Source organism: Dromaius novaehollandiae, chromosome 2 (genome assembly GCF_036370855.1).
Source record: "Dromaius novaehollandiae isolate bDroNov1 chromosome 2, bDroNov1.hap1, whole genome shotgun sequence".
NCBI lineage: Eukaryota > Metazoa > Chordata > Aves > Casuariiformes > Dromaiidae > Dromaius > Dromaius novaehollandiae.
In genome coordinates, this window is record NC_088099.1 from 116633979 (window position 1) to 116656781 (window position 22803).

General features: G+C 40.0%; 1 protein-coding gene across 3 annotated transcripts in view; it reads left to right on the forward strand.

Annotated features, from left to right (window-relative positions):
- The window catches only part of EPB41L3 (erythrocyte membrane protein band 4.1 like 3), a 148865-nt gene that overhangs the window by 98314 nt on the left and 27748 nt on the right, over window positions 1-22803 (forward strand). For all 3 annotated transcript variants that reach the window (XM_026122774.2, XM_026122776.2, XM_064507244.1), the window contains exons 4-11: window positions 6102-6206; window positions 8609-8651; window positions 12831-12906; window positions 14464-14682; window positions 14968-15055; window positions 18620-18772; window positions 20871-20968; window positions 22358-22533. In XM_026122774.2, coding sequence (XP_025978559.1) covers window positions 6102-6206; window positions 8609-8651; window positions 12831-12906; window positions 14464-14682; window positions 14968-15055; window positions 18620-18772; window positions 20871-20968; window positions 22358-22533 — 958 coding nt within the window. The remainder of the gene's footprint in view (window positions 1-6101; window positions 6207-8608; window positions 8652-12830; window positions 12907-14463; window positions 14683-14967; window positions 15056-18619; window positions 18773-20870; window positions 20969-22357; window positions 22534-22803) is intronic.

Consider the following 22803-nt stretch of genomic DNA (forward strand, 5'->3'; position numbering starts at 1 on the left):
TATACACGTGAGACTGCAGCATTGTATGCAAAAATAGCACCACTCTAAAATGCAACACTTTGGAGGTTGCAGTAGCTTTAATTTCTAGGAAGCTGAGAGGGCTGTTTTCTGCTCTTCAACTGTTCATCCTATTTCCCTATCAGTGAGAGGAAGGTAATCTGCTAGTGAGTAAAAATAGAGTATGGGAGCAGACAAGCACTCTACGCTTCAGTCAGGTATATGGAGGGAAAGACGATTAACCCTGTAGCGCCTGCAGAGAGACACGCAGAGATCACAGAGTCAGAGCCATGGTGGCAGGAGGGAACTTGGAGAGGGCAGCTGGTCCAGCTGCTCGTTTGAGCAGGGCGATGGCCAGCTCTAGGTCAGGTCAGCTGTGACATACCTGGCATCAGCCTTGAAAACCTCCAAGGGTGGAAATTCCTCAGTCTTGGTAAGGAACCGGTACTGGTGCCACATGGCTCCTCTGGTGAGAAATTTGTAAGTGCAGAGTTGGCTTCTGCCTGGAGCAGGCCGGTGTGAAAGGTCCTCCAGTGTAGATACCTTCCTGCTGGACTAAAACTAGAAGAGATGGCCAATCCAGTATGATTGTGGTCACCAAGCAAGTGCGAGTGCATTGCTGTGGGAGAGAGTGCATCAGAAAGCAGTTGACAAAACTTTGCAGGGGAGCTTGCTGCTGATGTAAAATCTCCAGAAGCAACTGCTGTTCCTTTTGGGCATCACCATATATGAGGACCTTCTCACCAGGGCGGGAAGGGAGTGGAACATGCTGAAATACACTGTGCTATTTCTGGCTTCCTGCACTGGCCCAACTCAGAGTGGCACTGGGGCTACTCCTGCAGTCCTTTCTGCCCTGCTTGCTGTAAGGGGAGATCTGCTTTCTGGATCCCGATGCATCTTACTGTAGCACCATTAGCTTCCAGTCTGAGAAGTACAGTCCAGTACATAACATTTGAAATACTCCTGATCCCTTCCTTATATCGTACTAAATAGCAAAGATGGTTCCTGTGGTCTTAGTAGCACCTGCATGACAAGGAAGTTGGTGTCACATATTCAAGTTGTTACTGATTTTCCATATAACTTTCCTAGAGGCTTATCACAGTATAGTAACATATGGTTTTGACAGTTTGATTGCTGTGATACAGGGTATTACTTGAGGTCCTTGTGAACAAGCTAACCTTGAGTCAGTAACGTGCATTTGTAGCTCAGGCCAACAACATCCTAGGCTTCATTAGGCCGAGCATTGCCAGCAAGTTGAGAGAGGCAGTCCTTTACCTCTGCTCATCATCGGTGAGGCCACATCTGGAGTGCTGTGTCCGAGACATAGACCTACTTGGAGCGAGTCCAGCGAAGGGCCATGAAGATGATGAAGGGAGTGTGTTGGAGCATCTGACAAATGAGAGACTGAGAGAGCTGGGACTCTTTAGCCAAGAGGAAAGAAGGCTTAGGGGGATGTTATCAATGTGTATAAATACGTGACTGGGAGGCGTTGTAAGGAGGATGGAGCCAGACTCTTCACAGTGGTGCCTAGCAATAGGACGAGAGGCAGAGGGCACAAGCTGAGACACAGGAAATTCCACTTAAACATTAGAAAACGCTTCTTCACTGTGAGGGTGGTTGAACATTGGAACAGGTTGCCCAGAGAGGTTGTAGAGCCTCCATCCTTGGAGAGATTCAGAACCCAGCTAGACTCAGCCATGGGCAACCTGCTCTAGCTGACCTTGCTTGAGTGAGGGGGCTGGACCTGGTGATCTCCAGTGGTCTCTTCCAGCCTCAGATATTCTGTAATTCTGTGATTATATTCATGTGCAGTACTTATTTTGTGGCTGAAATGGCAGTGTACCTGTAACTAAGGCTTGCTTTTTCTTTTTAATAATGTCCGTTTCTCTTAAGTACATTACAGCTTATGGGTTTAACCATAACGAAGAAAAACTTTCTCATTATTTTTCTGCACAAAGAAATACTAGGCATTGTGCCTGAAAGTCCACCAGTGAGAGTAATTGAGTTTACAATAATCCTGTTATACATGCAGTGCTAAGATAAAGTACTTCATTGTTGAGGTCCTCATTTGCGATGACGTACAATGTGTTGCCTTGGTCTGATGGTTTTGTTACAGCGTGCAGGATAGGAGTGTACTGGAGGGGTAATGCCTGAAGTTCCCTGAACTGGAGAAGTCACAGACAAGTACAAGGGAAATACATGTTTGTTCTGTCTTCCAGGTCCTTAGGCCATTAGCTGAAATATAATTTTTTATGATCTAGTGTTTTTAATAGTGTTAACTGTCATTTCTCATTTTCAGTGATGCTGAGCAATAGTCATTAGTGGCCAAGATATAAAAAGGGAGAGGATGGATTAGGGCATAGGGTGGGGGTGCATTGGGCAGGGTCCAGGGGCAGAGAAAGACCATGAATCAGGAAATGAAAGGAAAATTGGAAAGGGAGGTGTCAGATAAGGTCAGTGGTGCTGAGCTGCTGAGAGCAGGACTGTTGGGAGCTGGGGTGGGCATAGCTGGGAAGGAGGAGGCAGTGCAGAAGCCGTGTCAGAAGCTGACTTGGAGGAGTCTGAACGTGGACTGATTCTGGGGAAGCCAATTAGGGGAACGGGAGAGCCTTTTGTAGCCTTCCGCCTCCCGAGGAGGAAGAGGCTCGGGTCCAAAAACAGAAGAGAAGCTGGCGAAGAAAGACGCAGTTTCTCCTCTCCCTTGCATGCGGGAATTGCTGGCGGGCGCAAACTTGCCAAGTTTACTGCTGTTGGCTCTTTTCACTGGGAGCTTGACCAGGAGGCTGTTTTTTCCAGTTCCCACTTCGAGTGAGAACCGTGAGTTTTATATAATTTCAGGGAAGCGCCTATGAGAAGTGTAAACTTTTTCCTCCCTCATTTTTGTACTCGTCTATACTGTCCAGTCTAGATTTTGTATTCTTTCAGTTGTCTGTTTCCCAAAGTTTAAGCAAAAGGGCTTTTTCATATCTGTATGTTTTATTTCATCCCATTCATGTTTGAAGAATAGCTAAGAATACTTTTGGAGAAGACTCTTGCTATATTTACCTTTTGAAACAACTCTTCATTTAAACGGTTAATACTTTATATCATGAACTTAAAAAAAAAATTGCTTTGATCCACTCAAAACGTTACAAATACACTAAGCACACTTTTTGGACTGACTACTGAGAATGGCTCGACATTTTTTTGCGTTAAGCTGTAATTCATACTAACCAGCAGACTGCCAGTCTTTCATTCCCTTAGACTTGCCACTCCAAAATGGTAGAAAGCAAAGTTTGAGGATGGCTTTAGGAGCTGTATGAATTTGTAACTGGACTTTTGTTTCTTCCCATTCTCTCTCTGACTGTTTGGCAAAGAAATGATACCCGTGCCTTATCTATCATGCTTATTTAGGCACATGGTGAAATAAAAGCAATTAATAGGAGCATGGAAGGTCTGTTCATTTGCTTTAATTATTTATTCCCAACTAAAGCACTTAATTTCCTATGGGTTTATGCCGTAGTCTCCCCTCACTGTGTTTTTGGGCAACATTATTTTAAAAAGAGAATATGTATGCTAGTGTTGCATGTGTGCCTGCAGTGGTACTAAGCAGCTGTGCTGTATGTACCTAGATACACAAATAATCCTGAGGGGTTTATTTCATTTTTGGTGCAGCACAGCCATACACAACTGCTTCCTACAATTCTCTATTAAGACGTCATACCTCGCAGCTGCTTGCTACTATTTCTCAAAGCTGACATTTGTGCAACTGCATGGATCAGCGAGATAAAACAGCTCCTGTTTTGACCTTGTATGACTCTTAAGACAGGACATGGAAGTGACACAATTCAAATACATGTAAATGGTGCAGACAGGTTGTTTCCTGAAGTGGGTATCATACAGATTTAACCGACTCATTTCTGTCTGTTCAGGATAACCACTTAGTTTGCTATCAAGTAGAAAAGCAAGAAATTCAGAAAAATACAGCATAGCTTGTTTCTAGCAGAAATGTGATTATTTTAGCTTGAAAGTTCAAACTTTGTTCCTCTCTGTGCATCAGTAGTGGAATCTTCTTTTTTATCTGTTTGGTTCTCTCCATGGAGTTTAAAGTATAAAGCCACCAAGCCACAATTACCTAATTCCAAGTTTGTGGCCTGAAGAATTAACTGAACATTTGTTCGAAACCGTAGAGCAACTGAGGCTATAGTTATGCTTCCTAATATAGGGTTGAAAGCATGTGAAAAGGAGAATAAGGCCTTAGAGCTGCTTACTCAAGTGGTATAAGAAGACACAGTACATGAAGTTAAGGCAATACACACCATTTGCAGTACACTTCTGTGGCATGTTTTCCTCTCAGCTGAAGAGCCCTTGTTAGAGTTTATCAACCTCATTTCTCAGTTTCACCGTCAATAAAACTGTAGGAGCTATTTCCCTCCTTCCTGTCTAATGTACCATCACATCTTCAATAGAAATACTGAATTAAACGTAAATTAGGTTATGCAGTGCAGCTTACTCCATTATTTTTCATAATGTTTTTGCTAGGTGTTGGGCAGCAGTCCTCAATTTTTTATTTTTCATTGGCTTGCTTACCACTTCTAAAATAGTTTGAGGCCAGCTCTGGGCTCTACCATTCTGCTGGCATAGCTGTGTCAGTTTGGATTGTGAAATATTCACACACTCCAGCCAACATTGCTGTGCTGGCAACATGGTATAGGTGCAGCTTAATTGACAGAGGAGCGTTTTTCTCCACTCCATTTATATACCTTAGGGAGGTGGTGCAGGAAGAAGAATGCTGCGTGCCCACCAAGGGGCCCTGATAAAATAGTTGTAGTGACAGGGGTGCTGTAGAGTAGAGGGGACATGGATCCAGATGGCTGACCTTTAAGGAATGGCAGGCTGTAATGGATATACTCAGTGTAACTTGACCAATAGTCACTGCATAACACAGACAGAAAACAATAATCTCTGCAATGTTTTGGATTTTCCCTCATTATTTTAATGAAGATAAATTCTAAAGAAGTGTTCTGCCTTCTTTCATCGTAGGCTTCAGTGTTGCCTTTGAAGTAACAAGCGTATTTCCATTCTGCTTAAAGTCATGTGTCACAGCTAAAGAAACTGTCTCAGTGACATCATTTAAGCAAAAATACTTATATATGTGTATGTATGTGTTTGTGTTTGAAATAAAGTGGAGAGAATGTTTCTTTTTCCTTCAGCTGAGATGCACTCAGGGAGGCAGACAGTGTCTGATGAAACAATGGTCCAAACACTTTGGAATTCTTTATCATAACTAATGCATATTAAAGTTTGCAAGGGAAGCTTATAGAAAGGACTTTTCTGCCTTTTTTTTTTTTTTTTTTTTTGGGGGGGGGGGGGGGGGGGTTCCATGCCATATATAACACTGAAAACAAGGATGACCTGAATTTCTACTGTCCAACATAAAAGGCAGTATGAAGGTTCTGCTAAGGGCTCCTGCTGTTGACAGTGAGATATCCTTTCATATAACCTGTTAGCAATAAAGAAGGTTAGTGGAACACTGGAAAACTACTTTCTTACCCTGTTGGATTCCAGTGAGATGCTATGCTCTTTTGATTGACTTTAGAACATGGTGTATTGCATTTCCCTGTATATCATACAAAAAAAGATCCTGGAATTGGTCCACAGTGTTAGGGAAGCAAGAAATATCTCCACATTCTCCTTTTCCTCCAGTGAATTGCCCTGGAGTCACAGCTTTGATCATCTACTCCTGGGAATATTTTGTACTATTGTTTGTTACTACTGCTGCATACAAAGAAATCTCTGTTTTTTTGCTGAGATACAACCTTGGAATAATTTTGAAGTAGCAATTTCTGAAAGGCAGAAGAAATCTTCTAATTGAAACTTGAAACATGATGTCCATTGATTTATTTTTAACTCCATAATGGGACCTGAATTTTTATGAAAAGCAAATTTGTCCCATTCAGCAGATTCTTGTGAAGCTCCAGATCAATGGGTTTGAAAGACAGGTCAGTTTAAATAAGTCAATTTTGAGTTACTGATTTGAGAATTAAACAGAAAAGGTGTTACTTTAATGCTTATATCACTTTATTTTGCAAGCGTGATTTTTTGGTTTTTTTCATTTCCCACAGAAACGTTCCAGAGGTCAAGTGCTATTTGACAAAGTGTGTGAGCATCTGAACCTTTTGGAAAAGGACTACTTTGGGCTAACGTACAGAGACACAGAAAACCAAAAGGTAAAACACAGACTTTGGTTGGGCTTTTCGTATGTGGGCTTCAGATTTCTCCTTAGCCACTCCCCCTAAACAGTTGCAAATAGTACAGAACTTTTTATCTTTCTTTCCAATCTGCATGTATGTAGTTAGAGCTACTATTTTTTGTAACTGTTACAGCTAGTATATTTTGGTACTGTATTGTGCCTTCTGAGAACATCCCCTGCATTTCCTTGGCTTCCCCCTGTGTTGGTTGTTTATGACATCAAAGAAATTAATCATGTAGCTGGTTCTCTTTCTAGTAGGATTTATTTCATTAACACCATAGATGAAAGTCAGATTTGCATTCCTAGATATATTACTAAACATATAATACTCAAATATGGCTTATTTAATGCTATGGTTGGGATAAAGATAGAGTTGATTCACTGCTGCTGCTAACTGCTAAGATAAAGTATGGCTTTAAGTCTTGACTTACTCTGTCTTAGCACTATTGTTGATTTGGCTGAAGACATAAGTCTTAAGAAGTACGTAGCAGCAAGAGTGAATCCCATGCTGTCTATCTGTATCTCAACCTTAGCATTAAATAAGCAATTAACGGTATGCAAGATGATTTCAGGTTCAGGTATTAAATACATATATGTTATTGTGGACACATTATGATAAAAGAAAGAGTATTAAAGGATAATTTTAAAATATGTTTTGTGTATGCTGATGTTTTAAGGTAAATATTTTAAAAGAATCAAATACCAGAACTTCTTAGCAAGCTGTGCCATAGCCCAGCAGAGCTTGCCAGATGGAGGTGTTCTGTGCTTGGCATGGTCTCAAAGGTCTTCCCTTAGGTAGCTGGACCTATTACTACTTTTTTAGCTGTTTGTGTCCTGTGAAAACATTTATATTTTCTAGGCTTCCCATTATTTCAGTTATATATGATGCAAAAGAAATCAGTCTTTTTTTTCCTCTCTCTTCCCCTCTTTTTACAGATTTCTAAATATGAGGATTTTGCCCCTGAGTCAGAAAATCACTTAAGCAAACACTTGGTCCATGCCAGTTCCCAATAACACTTAAGCATATGCTTAATTTTGAGTTGTTGTTAAAGTTAGGCAGATGTGTAAGTGCATTTCCAAATAAGTGTGCTTTCCTGTACTGGGAGCAAAAAAATGCATTCATTATTGACAGTTGGTTTAGAAGTGCTAAACATTTATAGATCACCGGTTACTCTACAGAGATAAATAACTAAAGGAATAATTGACTGACACCATATTTATTGATCAATAAATCATAATATAATAATATATTATAAAATAAATGTGCATATTTTTAATGTTAAAGTACTTACCAATTCACCTCCATCCTCTGCCAAATTTCTTCCAGCCAGACAATCTATGCGTCCACACCATATGTCACATTTGAAAATAGAAATCCTGATGCATCTTCAATTTATTGGTGCATAGTGTGCTTTCGTGCTCAAAAATAGTTGGAACTCTTTTAGCCTCATGATTAGCACTACTGACTGGGTTTGGACAGCTGCGAGCTGGTTGTTTTGGTTGTGGGGGTTTTGCTGTGTTTTGTTTGTTTGATATTTCTTTAATATTTTTGCTGTGGTACATTTGCTTGTCTTTCCTTGGAGAAGGTGGAACTTTCCTAGGGGAAGCGAACTTTTTGTTCTGCACTGTGTTACACATTTTAAATATTAATTTAATTCCATTAGAAGACAATGCAGGAACGCAAGGACTTTATCTCCCAATATCTGAGAGTTGGATAAGTGCTCCATAAATGTTAAGCTTTGGCTGGAGCTGAAGCAGCAAGAGGCAGCAAGCTGCTGCACGCCCTCCCTGGAGGATTTGTGTCTTGGCCAGCAGCGCTCCTCGGCAGCCAGAGAGTAGTAGCACATTGCCGTGATAATTCCCCACCTCCTCGGCACGGTCTTCTCACATAGCCAGCAAGCTCTGCACAGCACCTCGGCGGTAATTCTGCCTTTAGTCTCCACCGGTGCCCCGCGGTAACCCCTTGCACTTACGCTGGGTTGCAAATACGGATGTGTCCTGTGCCATGCTAACTGAGAGTATAGCAAGACTTTTCAGCACTCTCAGCCCTTCAAGGATTAAATCAAAACAACTTCTTGACAAGCTTGTGGAAATCTGATTGGCATTTTCCCAGAAGATACTTTGGAAAAAGGGTTCTATGGATTGTTTTGTTTTTTAATTTCAAACCATTCAGCTCTCAAACTTCTGGGACAGTTAATAAAATCCTGATTCTACCCAGGGCCACATGTTGAAACTATAGTGCTATTTCTGCCTGCTGCTGTTCCAAAGTGAAAGGGATGGATCTTCAAGTTTTCTAGGATTGTCTCATAGCACTGTTTTAAAAATAATGTTTATTGTATTTTCTAATTCAAATTGAAAAAGGAAACATTTTCTTTTCAGAATTGGTTGGACCCTGCCAAGGAAATCAAAAAGCAGATCCGAAGTAAGTTTGTTATCATTTGTGTGTTTATTTCAGGGGATCTGGAGAACTTTCATGCTGGTGTATCCAGAGATCAAAATTTGAAAAAATATGTCTCATTCCAAACTGTAATCTTTATTTACAAATCTGTCAGACGTCTTTCGAGCCAAACTGGGGAACAGAGATGGAGAAGTGATTCCCTGTCATCCTATTGAGATTTCTTGGATACCAAACACCCAATTTCACTAATCGGCTGTTACTAGGCTTGTTCCTAAGTTGTTGGGGTAATTCAGAACTCCTGGGTCTAAGTGATCATCCCCCAGCACCAGAGGCACAGCAGCTCATGGTTTTTGTCTGTTGGGAGCACTCACCCACTGCTGACACTAGACACAGCCTTAGTTTCTCAGTCCACATGGTCTCTTAAATAGTGAACAGTCAGCTCATGCAGACCTCATGGGCAGGCTGGATAGCCTTTCCCACATCTGCTGCAATTCTCAGTCGTGACGAAGGGAGAAAACTGGTGAAGCTCCCTATGTGGAGACTTCACTATTGAAATGAGTTGCAATAGGATTTGGCAAGTACCAGTGGCACTGCTTTCAGAGCTGTCACATTAATTGTTTTATTACATTCGCTGCTTAGCTGCAAACCTTAGTCCTGAGGTCAGTAAACCAACCAAATCTCCGCTGAGGCACTAAGACAGGCAGGATTAGGTCATTCCTCCCAGCCCGCAATTGCAACCTGCTGTATAAGCCCTGGAGGCTCAAAAACAGAATAAGGGCCAAGGAGAAACCCTCTCTGAGCCATAAATATTGCACATGATCTAAATGGGTGATGCCATTTCACTGAACCATGAAGAGGGAGACTGCCCAGCCGGACACCTCTGCAATGGGAGCACTGTTTGCCCCAGCTTGTGGTTTGTATAAATACCTCACCCACTTCCCATGGGAGATGCTGGGAGATTTACGGGACAGGCTAGAGGAAACATCGGCCCCTTCTCCCCAGCTTCAGAGCAGCAGGAGAGCTGCAGGGAAGGGGCAGAGGGCTCTCCCCCCTGCAGTGAAGCTGATTTCAGCCTCTCTGGCCTATCTCAGAGCTTAAATTTCACGTTCTTCTGCTGTGTCTTGTCCCGAACCTCTGGATTATCTGAACATTTTAGGTATTTTATCCCGTAAAGAGATCAGACAGTTACTCAGGATCAAAAAACATGAAGTGGCATTACTAAAAACAACTTGACATTTGCAGAGATGCAAAACCCTAAAGTTTGACATTAAGCAACGTAACCTTAGGGGATTCGGCCACAGATATAAATTATTTCTTTGCTGTTGTTTAGATCATATCCAGGAGCACTGTTAATATCCCATAATAAACAGCACTCCATCTAAAGTGTCTCTCTTCTCTGCATTTCAAAAGCTTGAACTTTGCTCCAAAAATGACCATTCAATTCACAGAGAATCAGTCAATTTTCTGCTTCACGTGAATATTTTAAAAAGCTCAGTTGTTAAATTTGGCTGTCTGCTGCATTAGAAATTCAAAAATGTCTCAAAGGAAAACCATGTCAAGGCTGCCAGGCTCAAAATGTGACCTATCTTTTTTTCCCCTCTCTGTTTAAAATTGGTGAAACGTTTGTGTGTATAACTTTTTTGGCAGGAAAAACTCAGTAGCTTTGTGTCTACACATTTTGTGAGTAAACTCTTCTAGAACTGTGCTTTTACAAGCAAATGCACCTGGTAGTTTACATTTGTTGGATCAGGCCTAGCAAAAGTCACTTCCCCTTCCAAGGTTCAAAGGGTTAATTTACACTGAGCGGAAAACTTCCTCAGTTACTGGGAGCAACTGCACCTTTCCACCAGTATTATTTTCATTGCACGTAAATGATCTGCAATGAACAATAGTCAAGATTTGTGTTTCATAGTATGACTTCTTTTAATCTGCTAAAAAGGTGGGTCCAGAAAGTGCTGCAGACCTTGATGAGTCAAATTATGTTGATTGTCAATGCAAGTAAAACAGTTCAGCTTCAAACTCCTGATTTGAAATGCATTTAATGTGTGCCCGAGCCATGAGTTAGACAATGAAAGGTTGTGACAGCGAGAGATTAACCAGGGCAGAAAAGTCGAGTCCTGGACTTGACGCAGGGGACAGTTGTATTTGTAGAAAATGACAGTGATAATTTGCTTGCTCTATAGAATTCACCTTACAAGTCTGGAACAGGAGAACTTTGGAAAAGTAGGACTCTTACACATGGCAATTTTCATGAATGGTAAAAAAAAAAAAAATTACAATCCTGCTAAGTGTTGATTGAGTGGTAGGAGACTCAGAGATCCCTGATTCCATGGTAAACAAGCGGGATTTCATTCCAGTGTTTGAAAAATAAAGCTCTCGCTGTGTATAAGGCCTCTGGTCCACACCCCATTAGTTTTAACCCACCGGCTTGAACAGAGGTATGTGATATTTAAACCCATGTAAGTGAGGAGAGAAGGCCACTTACTCTGTTATCTTAGCCAGCCATGCTCCCAAGGGATATATGATAGGCTTAATTTATTTTGTATGTGCCAGAGGCCAGGCACAGATTTACCAGCAGGGGCCTCCGCCATATGTCCAGTTGCCGGGCTGGCTCCCTGCTCGGCACCCGTTCCCAGCTGGGACACATCCCAGCCTCGCTGCTGGGCAGCTCTTCATCCCATAGACTTTTATGGCACAAAAAAGTGGAAAAGGTCCTCAGATGAAGGAACCCCCAAATTTCAGCAGGAGCTGAAATGCTAATGGTAAATGCTGGAGTCTTTTAGCATGTTCAGCCTGTTTTCTGTGGATGCGTGGTGGGGCAAAGTAAATGGGGCTTTGCAGGGGACAGAATTTCCTTGTAGTCCCTAAAGAAAAGCTCCCAAACATCTAATTAGGAAAACCTTACTGGATTTCCAGGCAGCTGTAAAACTGGTGTTGTACAGTTAGAAAAGCTTCAGCATACTTTTACTCCGTTTAGCATATAAGCTTTCTATACCATAAAGTGTACCAGATTGGCCTTCAAAACTTGGATTCATCAGAAGGTGCAAGGTGGCTGTGAACTGAAGATCATGGAAAACCCCACCCCATAAGGCTTATGAGGAGGAGTCCCATTTCTCAAAGTTCACGAGCACTTTCTCGTTACACAGCCGATATGGGTCTTTTCAGAAGGAGGATTTAGCTGGGGTTTTTTTTTTAGTTAGATTGTAATTCGATGTCAATGCATTGTAGTGTCAGATTACCATGATTTTGGTTTCTTGACTGCAGAAATATTGTGACTTCAGTAACAGAAATATGTATAGAGAGGTGTAGCCCACAACAAAGGCCTAGATGAAAAGTTCTTTTATTAAAATGTCATCATGTTGCTTGCTAGAACATTCCAGATTGAGGTTTTGTTATTGCTTTTTATTTGAGATATGCACTAGCGTAACCTGTCCCTTTTTTTAGAGTAGCTTTTATGTTCATGTTGTTATGTTTAATTCTTTCTTAGTTTTGGTCTTGATATTCTTTATCCCGCTTAAAGCTAACCTTCCAGAAAAATTTCACAAAATACTGGCCATGATGCAAACCAATATCCCAGGAGTCACCTAAACTTACTGAAATTCCTAAATAAGAATTCCCCAGTTTTGGAGGCCTTTATGCAGTGAGGGTCTCTCTGTTTGTCCTTGCAGTTTTGTCTACACAATAGTTTATGTCTGCTGAAGGCAGGAGCTATGTGCTGAAGCAGCACTCGGCGACAGTGCTGATAAGCCTTTATGGGCAGATAGAGTTTGGCACTGCACATGTGACTCTCGTTGCATGTTGGAAGCTCATTTATGCACTAGTTTGTGGTGCTTCCAGTGCTGCGGCATTTCAGGTTATTTGTTTTTATAGCTTGTATAGGCTGCGTTTTCAGATTGTTAATCCCAGTAAACACTTTTTTGACTGATTTTTTTTAAGTGTTAGCAATAAATTGCTGCTCCCTTAGGGTCTCTGCTTCAGTGAAAATCTTACTAAATAAGAAAAAAGCTGTAAGATCTGGTCTAATACTGTAATTGTGAGGAGAAAAAATAATATCTTCAGAACAGTATACAGGAAAAAGATACTACATCCTGTTTTTATGAATTGCTTGACTGGAGTATTTTTAAGTCTGCTAGTAATCTCATAGCATGAACATCTCCATTTGCACTTGCTGGGTACTTTTAGTAATCCTCTACTCTTTTCCAGGTGGTGCTTGGCAGTTTGCATTTAATGTGAAATTCTACCCTCCAGACCCTGCCCAGCTATCTGAAGATATTACCAGGTGTTTAAAACGTTAAATACCTTTCTAGAAGGGGCTTAAAAGCTGGTTTTGGTAGTGCTTACACTCTAATTATCTGAGAAAATGAATGTTTTGCATTGCAGCTGGCTTCCTAACTGTTAGGAGTTTATGGAAAATACGTGATGCCTTGGCAGTTGATGCACACAGTATAGTGAATGTGGCACTAATAGACGGCTGCTTCCTTCTATCCAGCGGCCACTTGCCTCTGCAGGCTGCACCTCAGCTGTCTGTTCTAGTAGTGAGACTGCAAGCACAAGCAAAAAACGCTCGCTTGGTTTTCTCCCTGGTGTAAGACAGAAAAACTTTTTAAGCCATGAAGAGTATTATGCAATGGGCAAGCTGTTCCCTAGCTCATTCTAACATTTTGTAACCTCTTAGTATTTTTATCTATTTGTTGCTTTGTGGACTGAGGTAGCATTTAGATAAAGCCTTCTGTGCAGAACAGAGTTCCCCTACACTAGACAGGGGAACATAATATATATTGAATAATTGAATATGTATATTGAATATAATATAATGTAATATAATGAAATAAAATATATATAAATATATAAAAATATATAAAATATATATATAATGTAAAATAATGAAAGACAGTGTCCCAAAAGTTCACAGTTACAGTGTCCCAAAAGTTCACAGTTAAACAGAGGTAAAGGGAAAGTTTGGAAGAAAGGAAGGATTGCTTTTTTTCTCATGTATAATTGGGTTCAATACACAGAGGATATGCCTGCAATATAGGACTGAGGAATATTGCCTAATTCCTAGCTTTGGGTACACATCCCGCTCCTCTGTCAGCTCCACATTGGAGTAAGACCTGGATATGAAACCAGAAATTACCCCCTACCTCAGAGCCAGAGCAATCCGACATCAGGCGTACAGTGAGACTTGTGGTAGAGTCGGGAGGTCTGTCTTGCCCTTACAACTCCCACAAGAACTCTCTGCCTCAGCCATGAAGCCAGCAAACATTATTTCTGAGTTTTTCTCATTCCTTTTATCTGGTGGTTTCTTGCACTGTTTATCACAATGTTTTTAAGAGCATTTTAAGAGCTGTTTAAATGTATTTTTGAGAAAGCCCCATAACTTATTATTGAGACAGCTTATATGGTTTTCCTTTTTTCTCCTCAAATAAAAAAAAATTATCAGTTAATTATATATCTAAGTTTCATTTATTTATTATAGGAAATTCTTACATTGTAGATCAAATGAGCAAAATTGCCCAGAGTAGCTGTAAAGAAAGATACCCTAGAATGTTTAATGGAGATTTCTTCATCTAGCATTAAACAAAATGGCAACCTATTTTATTAAGAAATCTCCGTGCTGCTTTCTAAAGAATAATTCATTAAGTCTTGGTACGCACAGCTTAGGCAAGGATTTTATTTTTTATCCTTGTTAACACCTGAAAAACCTTATACTTGGGCGTGTTCAGCAAGTTAGTAGCAGCAGAAGAATCAGGATGTTCTTGCCATTCTCTGGACGTAGTCTCCTTTTCTCAAAGTGCTGGAAGAGGACTTTCTAAGTTGTTCCTGCGCTCTGTTGCAGGTACTACCTCTGCTTGCAGCTGAGAGATGACATTGTCTCTGGTCGGCTGCCCTGCTCTTTTGTCACGCTTGCTCTCCTGGGCTCCTATACTGTGCAGTCGGAGCTTGGCGATTACGACCCCGATGAATACGGCAGCGACTATGTCAGTGAATTCCGCTTTGCACCAAACCATACTAAAGAACTGGAAGACAAAGTCATTGAGTTGCACAAAAGCCACAGGTAAGCAGAGAGTATGAATGTAGATTGTCACCTGCATTCAATTCCATCACGAAATGTTAAAATCTGCTGCCATGTCTTGCTGAATTGGTAGCACTTAATAAGGATATTTTTAGGAAAAGACACCTCTCCATTTCTTTGGTTAGAGATTTGCAGCAGAGCTTTAGCTCTGATAGATACCAAGCCATCTGAGGGATACAGCTTTAGTTCTGACAGAATGAAAATATTTTCCAAGTGCTGAATTTTCTTTCAGGCCGTATTTCCTTAACATTGGTTGCTTTTCCTCAGGGGAATGACACCGGCAGAGGCTGAGATGCATTTCCTGGAGAATGCCAAAAAATTATCAATGTATGGAGTAGATCTCCATCATGCCAAGGTATGGACTATAGTTGTTTAAGCCGGAGCCTGCAGCGGTCGTCTTTCTCACGTGATATAGTACTTTAAGTCACATAGACTCCCTGATTTTAATGTTTGTCCCTGACTTCTTGTTGTTTCGAGACAGGCGGTTTATGGAGTAAATCACTAATCAACATGAGGGAAGGTGACTTACAGAGTAAGCATGGATTTATCTTGCAACTGTAACATAATTTAGCCTATAGATTCAAAGATGTTGCTTATCAGCCATTGGCGGATGTGTTTTAAACCTTGCATGTTGATTAAAGAACCAACTCCTTTGGGAGAAATATTGAATGGGCAGAGGAATGAACAAGAATATTAGAAGCTGTCCAGAGAGCAATCAGTTGTCATTTCATTCAGCTACATTTTCCAATTTCGTAAGGCCAACTATGGTGTCTTAATTAGATAAACAAATCATTTCCAACACTGCAAAGAACCTTGAAGCTCTTATTTAGGCTTGCTGGAAACCTAATCAGTTTGAGAGTAATAAGGTGACAGAGGCCTGTGTCTCTTCCTATGCAGTGACTGCAGTCATTGCAATTAACTGGAGGTACAGTACTTCTTTTGAAAACATTTTCCTGTGATGAAGTAGTTTCTGTAATCATCAGCAGGTTAAGGTATGGTCAAAAATGGTCATTCTTATTGTGGTTTGGGAGAGCCACCTAACAACCTTGTAGTGTTTGTTTGTTTTTTTCTCAAATAAATAATTACTATTTGTTCTTCACTCTTCAAAGTAAGACTAATGGATTTCAACATCTTTGAGGTTAGTAAGTATGCTTAGCAAATGAGTGCTGAACAAAGAATCCTGAGCTATGGAGAGCACTGCATTTTCTGTAAAGGTCCCATTACTGTGCACCTGTTTTTATTCCGCAGCAGACCCTTTCAAGAACTGAGACAAGTTTGCAGCTTGGATCTTGAAAGGGCCTGCAACCACATCCCTGGGGCATTTCATAGGAACTGGGCATGCATGTTACGGAATTCAAGGCTATCTTTTGTGTTCTATTAATTGCCTTCACTGAAAATGAAAAATCTGAGAATGGCTCAATGGGCAGCTTTCTACCAGGAGGAAGGCTGCAGCTTTTCCTGTCCCTTGCAGATAGGCACACAGTCTTGAGGCACATTTGGAGCAAGGCTAGAAATAGATTGGCAAATGTCACTCAGTAGCTTTTTTTAACATGCTTTGTCCAACACAAAGAATTCTGCAAAACAACCAAAAAGTGAGTTTCTGTTCTAAATATGTTGCATGCTTCATTACTGAAAATTTAATATAGCGTGCCATTCAGGCCAAATTATTTTCTTCAGACTTGTGGAATATTGGAGAAAGGCTTTGAAATCTAAGATAAGATATCCTGAGATAACTTTTTTTCCCAAAAAAAGTATCAGTATACAGTTTTACTGTTCTGTTTTTCTTATGGTAAGATGCAGAGCAAGGTATCAGCTGGTATGCAAGCTGATCTCTCTCTAACATAAAGTTCTTATTTAAAAGCACTGCGTTGGTAATCAAATTGGGTTTGTCTGTGGATTAAGAAACCCAACCAGAATATTGGAAACTGAGCTAAATCTGAGTGAAAAGTAATATTTTAGTTTAAATTAGGTCTGCCAGTGAGTTCTGACAGTATCAGACCATCAGAAGGGTCAAATGCCTTGGTGGGGAGCTTTTCAGAGTCATACAGTGGCAGATCTCTCTGTGTTAATTGATGTTAAATGTCAATTCCTTAAGGCTGCAGAGGTTTCCAAGGTATTCAACAGATGCTGGACTCACTAGCTACTGTCAAAAGTAGTTCTCAATTACCAAAAGCAAAGCTGCAGTAAAAATATTCATTCAAATGGACAGATTTGTCCTGTGGGCTGTCACCACTCCAGTAAATCTCCCACTTACACCCAGAACTACAAGTATTTGCAGCTCTGTTTCTTATGTCTTGGACACTATGGCTAAGAGTTTTCTGTGCCATGGAAAGGTATCACTCCTGAGAAAAGGCCAAATTCTCCTCTTACTCAGGTTTGACTCAAGTGGTATCACATTTAAAAGCAGTCATTGACACCAACAAGTAGAAGAAGCCTTGAATACATTTAGATCTGCTGCAAAGGTGAGTTTGAGGAAAGAAAGCTTTTCTCAATGAGTTTTCAAGAAAGGATTTCGAAAGAATTAGCCCCTTGCCTATGCAGCTATGTGCCATATGGGAACATGTGTACATTTCAGACATTTGCCAGGCAGTATGATTTCAGGCAATGAGACCTTATTTTTTTTAAATGTGTTCATTATGTTTAAACATTACTCACTGCTTAGGAAGCTGTAAAACTGAAGTCCACTGACAAAAAATAACTTTCTCTCTTCTGTAATACCTCACATTGATACTGTGTCAGATTTTTATTTAGGAAATAATCTACCTTTAAGGGGCAATATCATCACTGTTGGAACATGTATCATTTATGGGTGTATTTTTTAACAGTGGGGTGACCTTTTGGCACTAATTGTACATTGTGTCTGTGATCTAAAAGCAATTCTTTTGTATTTCAAGCTGTGCTGTAACCTTTTCATCCAGATTGACTAGGTGTGTCTTTGTGTTCATCTTAAAATGTGATCAGATTTTTCACTATATGCTTAAACATGATTTGTTGGGAAAACTAAAGGAAAATGATGAATTAATGTCCTAATTGTCATAGCTGGACAAGCTTAACATAGATTGACCTCTTCATAGCTTCTGTTGTCAGAATTTTGTAAGTTTAAGTTATCTTAAAATAATTAGTGAATAACTCTGTGCTTTTAAGGTGGCTCTTTCATTTTCCAACAGCATTTACTAAGCTAAATGAAAAAAACTTAGAATTACGTCCTTGACAGGCTAGGGGCAATTGATTGGTTTATGACCATTCAAAAACTTATGAAGGAAGGAGTTGTCTAAATTACAGTTTCTCTCTCAAAATGAAGTTATAACACAGGTGTTGTCACAGAGTTTTAAAAGAATCTTTCTGGTCTAAATGCCTAACTTTCTGCCTACTGGTCATTTCACATACTACTGCAGAAAAGTGAGAAAGTGAAAATTCTGGGCATAGGTACAACAGCATTAAAGAAGCTAGCAAACCAACTAAAGTCAACACAAGCAAACTACAGAAAAAAAAAGATCTAAGGATTCAAAAGGCTTAGCCATGGAGATGTGTGATGCAGGGACAGGTAAATGGTATGCAGTCCCACTTACTTTCAATCTTGTATTTATGCTAATGACACTTGGAAAGTAATAAAGTTTTGCTGTGTGGATAGTTTTATTATTTTAACAGCTTCCAACATTTTCCTCCACTCCTTTTAGAGCCTGTCTAAAAGGTGAAGTAATATTCAGCAACACTTAGGCTCTCTCAGCCTGCCTAACCTTACTATTACTTGCATAAATGCAGACAATAAGTAGGCTAGCTTTTAGAAGTCAGATCACTGCAGCTGATGTATTAAAAATGTGTAGCTCATAAAAAAAAAAAAAACAGTATACAAGAATCTATAAAACTTTGGAGTGTGAAGGGAGAAGTACTCAACAAAGCACATTGCTTCTTTTTCCAGGATTCTGAAGGAGTGGAAATCATGTTAGGTGTTTGTGCAAGTGGTCTCTTAATATATCGAGACAGACTGAGAATAAATAGATTTGCCTGGCCAAAGGTTCTGAAAATTTCATACAAGAGGAACAACTTCTACATCAAAATCCGACCAGGGGAGGTAAGAGTTTCCCAACCCTTCGTAGTGAATGGAGCCTTTCCAAAAAAATTCCATGTTCTCACTGATTTGTTGATTTGTCATGTCTTACAAACCCTTAACATTCCTTTTTATTTTTTAATTTGTGCTGATTTTCTTGGGAAAGGTTAGGTAAATACTTTAGTTAAAATACAGGTAAAACCTTCTCTGGTGTTTTTCTGTTTACATCCATGAACTAATGTAAAGAATAAATATGGCCATCTGCATGTAAAAAAACTCATTCTTTTTATGCATACTTTGGGAATTTAAGTAACATATTGCTGCAGTTATAGAACTACCCTTATTCAGAGAGTGCTCATCATCCACCATCATGTTGTATATTGAATTAGTGTCTATTCATCTTACCCCCTAAGGGATATAGATAGGCCATACCAAATTTTATGGGCACATCAGGCTAGTAAATTTGGAGTCTGAGTAGAAATCTGGAGGATGATAAAAATGGAGTCAAGCGTCCATTCAGCAGCATTATTGCTAGTTAGGTGCATTAGCCCTTCCAGACCCATAGGAGCTCAAGTGCTGACATTGGAGAAGGTGATGTGAAACAATACAATGAGTGCCCTCTCGTGGCTTAGCCGGATGCATAGCAAATCCACTGTCGATAACGTGTGTGTCTGTCTCCACCTCATGCTTTGAGCATGCACTAACATAGAAGTAAGACGATACATCTTAGCAAAAATCCCAGGAAGAGTTCAAGATCACCATAGGGAAAAGAGTGTCTGCATTTCAACTGCTGGTACAGTAATCAGTCTGTGACAAATGAAAAATGAATGTTCGTTTTAGAGAGTGGAGCTGCATATCAAGACAGAAAGCACTTAGCTGATTGTTAGGAATGGTATTTCTCCCTTAATGCAATATGGCATTTGAGAGCCCTGAGCGTAATGTCTCCCATACTGGCTCTGTAAGTGACCTGGGAAATCTGCTGGGGCCCCCACAATATAACTGGGCACCTGAGCTTTTTTACAGAATCCCACACCAAAATCCACAAACCTGACATCTGCCTCTCAGCAGACACAGTCTTAGTAACCAGCTTCCCAGTATTGAGTTTGATTTAAAAAAATAGAATAGCCACTGATGTTCCCACCACCTGCACTCAAGCTCTTCATCACTGAAGTCCTAATGAGCTCTGCTGGTCTTGGTATGTAGCTTCTTGTAACCAGGTCAGAGTTACTTGCACAAAATAATCAATGCAGTCTCTTTGCAAATCACATTTGATGATAATGTGATTCACCATCCCATGAGCCACTTACATCATCTTTATTGTTTTGCTGTTTCCTGCCTTGTCTCTCTCTCTGTCAGTTCCTGTAGAGATCCAAACTTTCTTACAACCACCCTTCTGCCTACCTTCCCATGATCCCAGCAACACTACTCCACCTACTCAGCTCTGTAGCCATTATCATGTTACAGCTGTTGTAGCTGCCACAGCTTTTGCATCTGGAATGTAATCTGCAACACAACCTAGAAAGGTGACTTGATATCTGCAGTCAACTCTTTCAGTTGCCTGCACTTCTCCTCATCCTCCCCAGGAGATAAACTAGCTAAAAACACAGTGATTTGCTAACTCTAGCTCTTTTAGTATAAATCTCCTTAATCTAAGGCTTTGTGAGACCAAATTAGTCCTGGGGAAATATTGCTCCCCTCCAGGCTATTATCAGGCTTCCAACTGTTCTTTAAACTGGTGCAGTTGTTACATGTTGTTAAAACAACAGGGCAAAAATGCTTAAATGTTTTTTTCTCTGATATGTCCCAAGTCTTAACTGATCTCTTCCTTACTATAGTGCATAAAACATTACTGTCACCAGCAAAAAACACTCTCATTATCTGGATTTCTCCCAAAAAACGATCCCCAGAGTTTGCCTTTGATTACCACTCACAACTTCCTTCCTAGACAGGTGTCTGCAGAATATGTATATATGTGATTATATATTTGGGCATATATGTTCACACTTGCAATGAGATGGTATAGACAGAGGAAATGAAAATGAACCTGTAAAACTGTGCACACTGTCTAAATACAGATGCACAGCATCAAAAACACGCTTTGATTTTCTTCTTTCCTACCTAGTTTGAGCAGTTTGAAAGCACTATTGGGTTTAAGTTGCCAAATCATCGTGCTGCAAAGCGCTTATGGAAAGTGTGTGTTGAACACCATACATTTTTCAGGTATGTGGATTTCTTTTTCTAGAGGTGTACCATAAAACATCACCACAAATAACAATTCTGTCAGCAGAGACAAATTCCTTCAAACCAAATTGTCTTTATGATCAAGAGTTGTCTCTGAGCAGACACAGGACCGTTACTGCTCCTTAAAAATTTGGGAAGTTTCACACAAATTATTCATATTCTTTCAAATAGATATTGAATGCTTAAAATCACCATAAAATTCTAATAGTTAGCTTCATGTTTTTGCTTTATCTGTACATGATATTATCAGCCACTGTAATGAAAGAGCTGAAGGAGTATGTAAACTTCTGCACATGCAACTTGTCTAGAAAGAACAACTTATATGGAAAATTACTGGGAGATGTGGGTGAAAGTTAAAAAAAAGAGAGACTTTGATTTAATTAAATATGAAAATGCAGAATGTAGTCAGTGGTGTGTTTCTTGGAATACCCAATCCATAGTTTTCATTACTGCATGACTGAGGAATTTTGCAGCTATACATATTCAGCTATGTTTTTGGCATCTAAGAAGGCCTGAGAAAAGTTTGGGGTAGTGGAATAAGTGCAGTACCTCATTTGCCTTGAGGCAATCAGCAGTGAAATATTTAGTAATGGGAACCCAAAAGGGTGAGATTTTTCAATGATTTTAAAGGGCAGCCAGCACTTACAAATCCCTCTCTAGATATTTGGGACAACAGAGGAATTTCTTTTCTTTTTTTAAAACTATTGGTTCAAGCTGTCTGTACATTCAGACTTCTGTGGCTTTACTGGTTGCACGTGAAGTGTCACAGGGGCTAAAAAATAATTGAGTGTGCATTTGTTTGGTGGTTTTTGATGCTTAATGGAAGGTCACCTTCTAAGGCGTGAACTCCATAGTAGGAGAATGGATCCTTCAGCAAAATCCCATAGTCTAAATACAGACAGTGGGAAGGCTCTAACCTGAAAAATGTTTGCATCCCTGTGAATGAATATGGCTTGCATTCATTGGAAGTCTGTTCTGGCTCTGTCTTCAGTATAGCAGCACTGTCATAAATTTCAAATGTAAGAGTTAAATCCCTATTTCAGCCTGTATCCAAGTCACTAATATAAGAAGCATTTCAGTTTTAGTCTTGGAAATTAGAAAAGAATAAATCTAATTTTCAATCAGGAAGAGATTGATTGCATGATTAGCATTGTTCTTGCCCATTAGGAAGAACTCAACTTTTCTAATCCATTATCTAAGTGATTTTGTAATGTGAGGTATTCTTTGCTTCCTTTTTAGCCATGAACTCATGGGATATAGGTTACAATGGATAATGATACACAACAGTGTTCTTTTTCCCTCTACAGAAATAATGGACTTATTTATGAAATAAGTGGATTAATACATGCACTACTTTGTGTGTTTTAGGCTTCTGCTGCCAGAAGCACCTCCAAAGAAATTCCTCACGCTGGGCTCCAAATTTCGCTACAGTGGTCGAACACAGGCCCAGACTAGAAGAGCCAGTGCACTAATAGACCGCCCTGCACCTTATTTTGAGCGTTCTTCTAGTAAACGTTATACTATGTCTCGGAGCTTAGATGGTGGTAAGATCCTCTTAATTGCCTTCCTTGGACTTTTTCAGAACTTACAGTCACTGTGGTCATTGATTTAGATTAGATGTAAACCTCTTGTAATCTCATATCCCTTGAGCCTCTGTTGAGTGGAGACTGTAAGTATATGCATGTTCACTACTTAACGTGAAAAGATGTATCAATAAAGCTGGCCCTTCTGCTTTTAATAACCCATGCAGTCTGCAGCATAAGGCTTATGTGGAAAGAGAAGCAGTATTTACAGTTGTCTACATAGCTGGACTT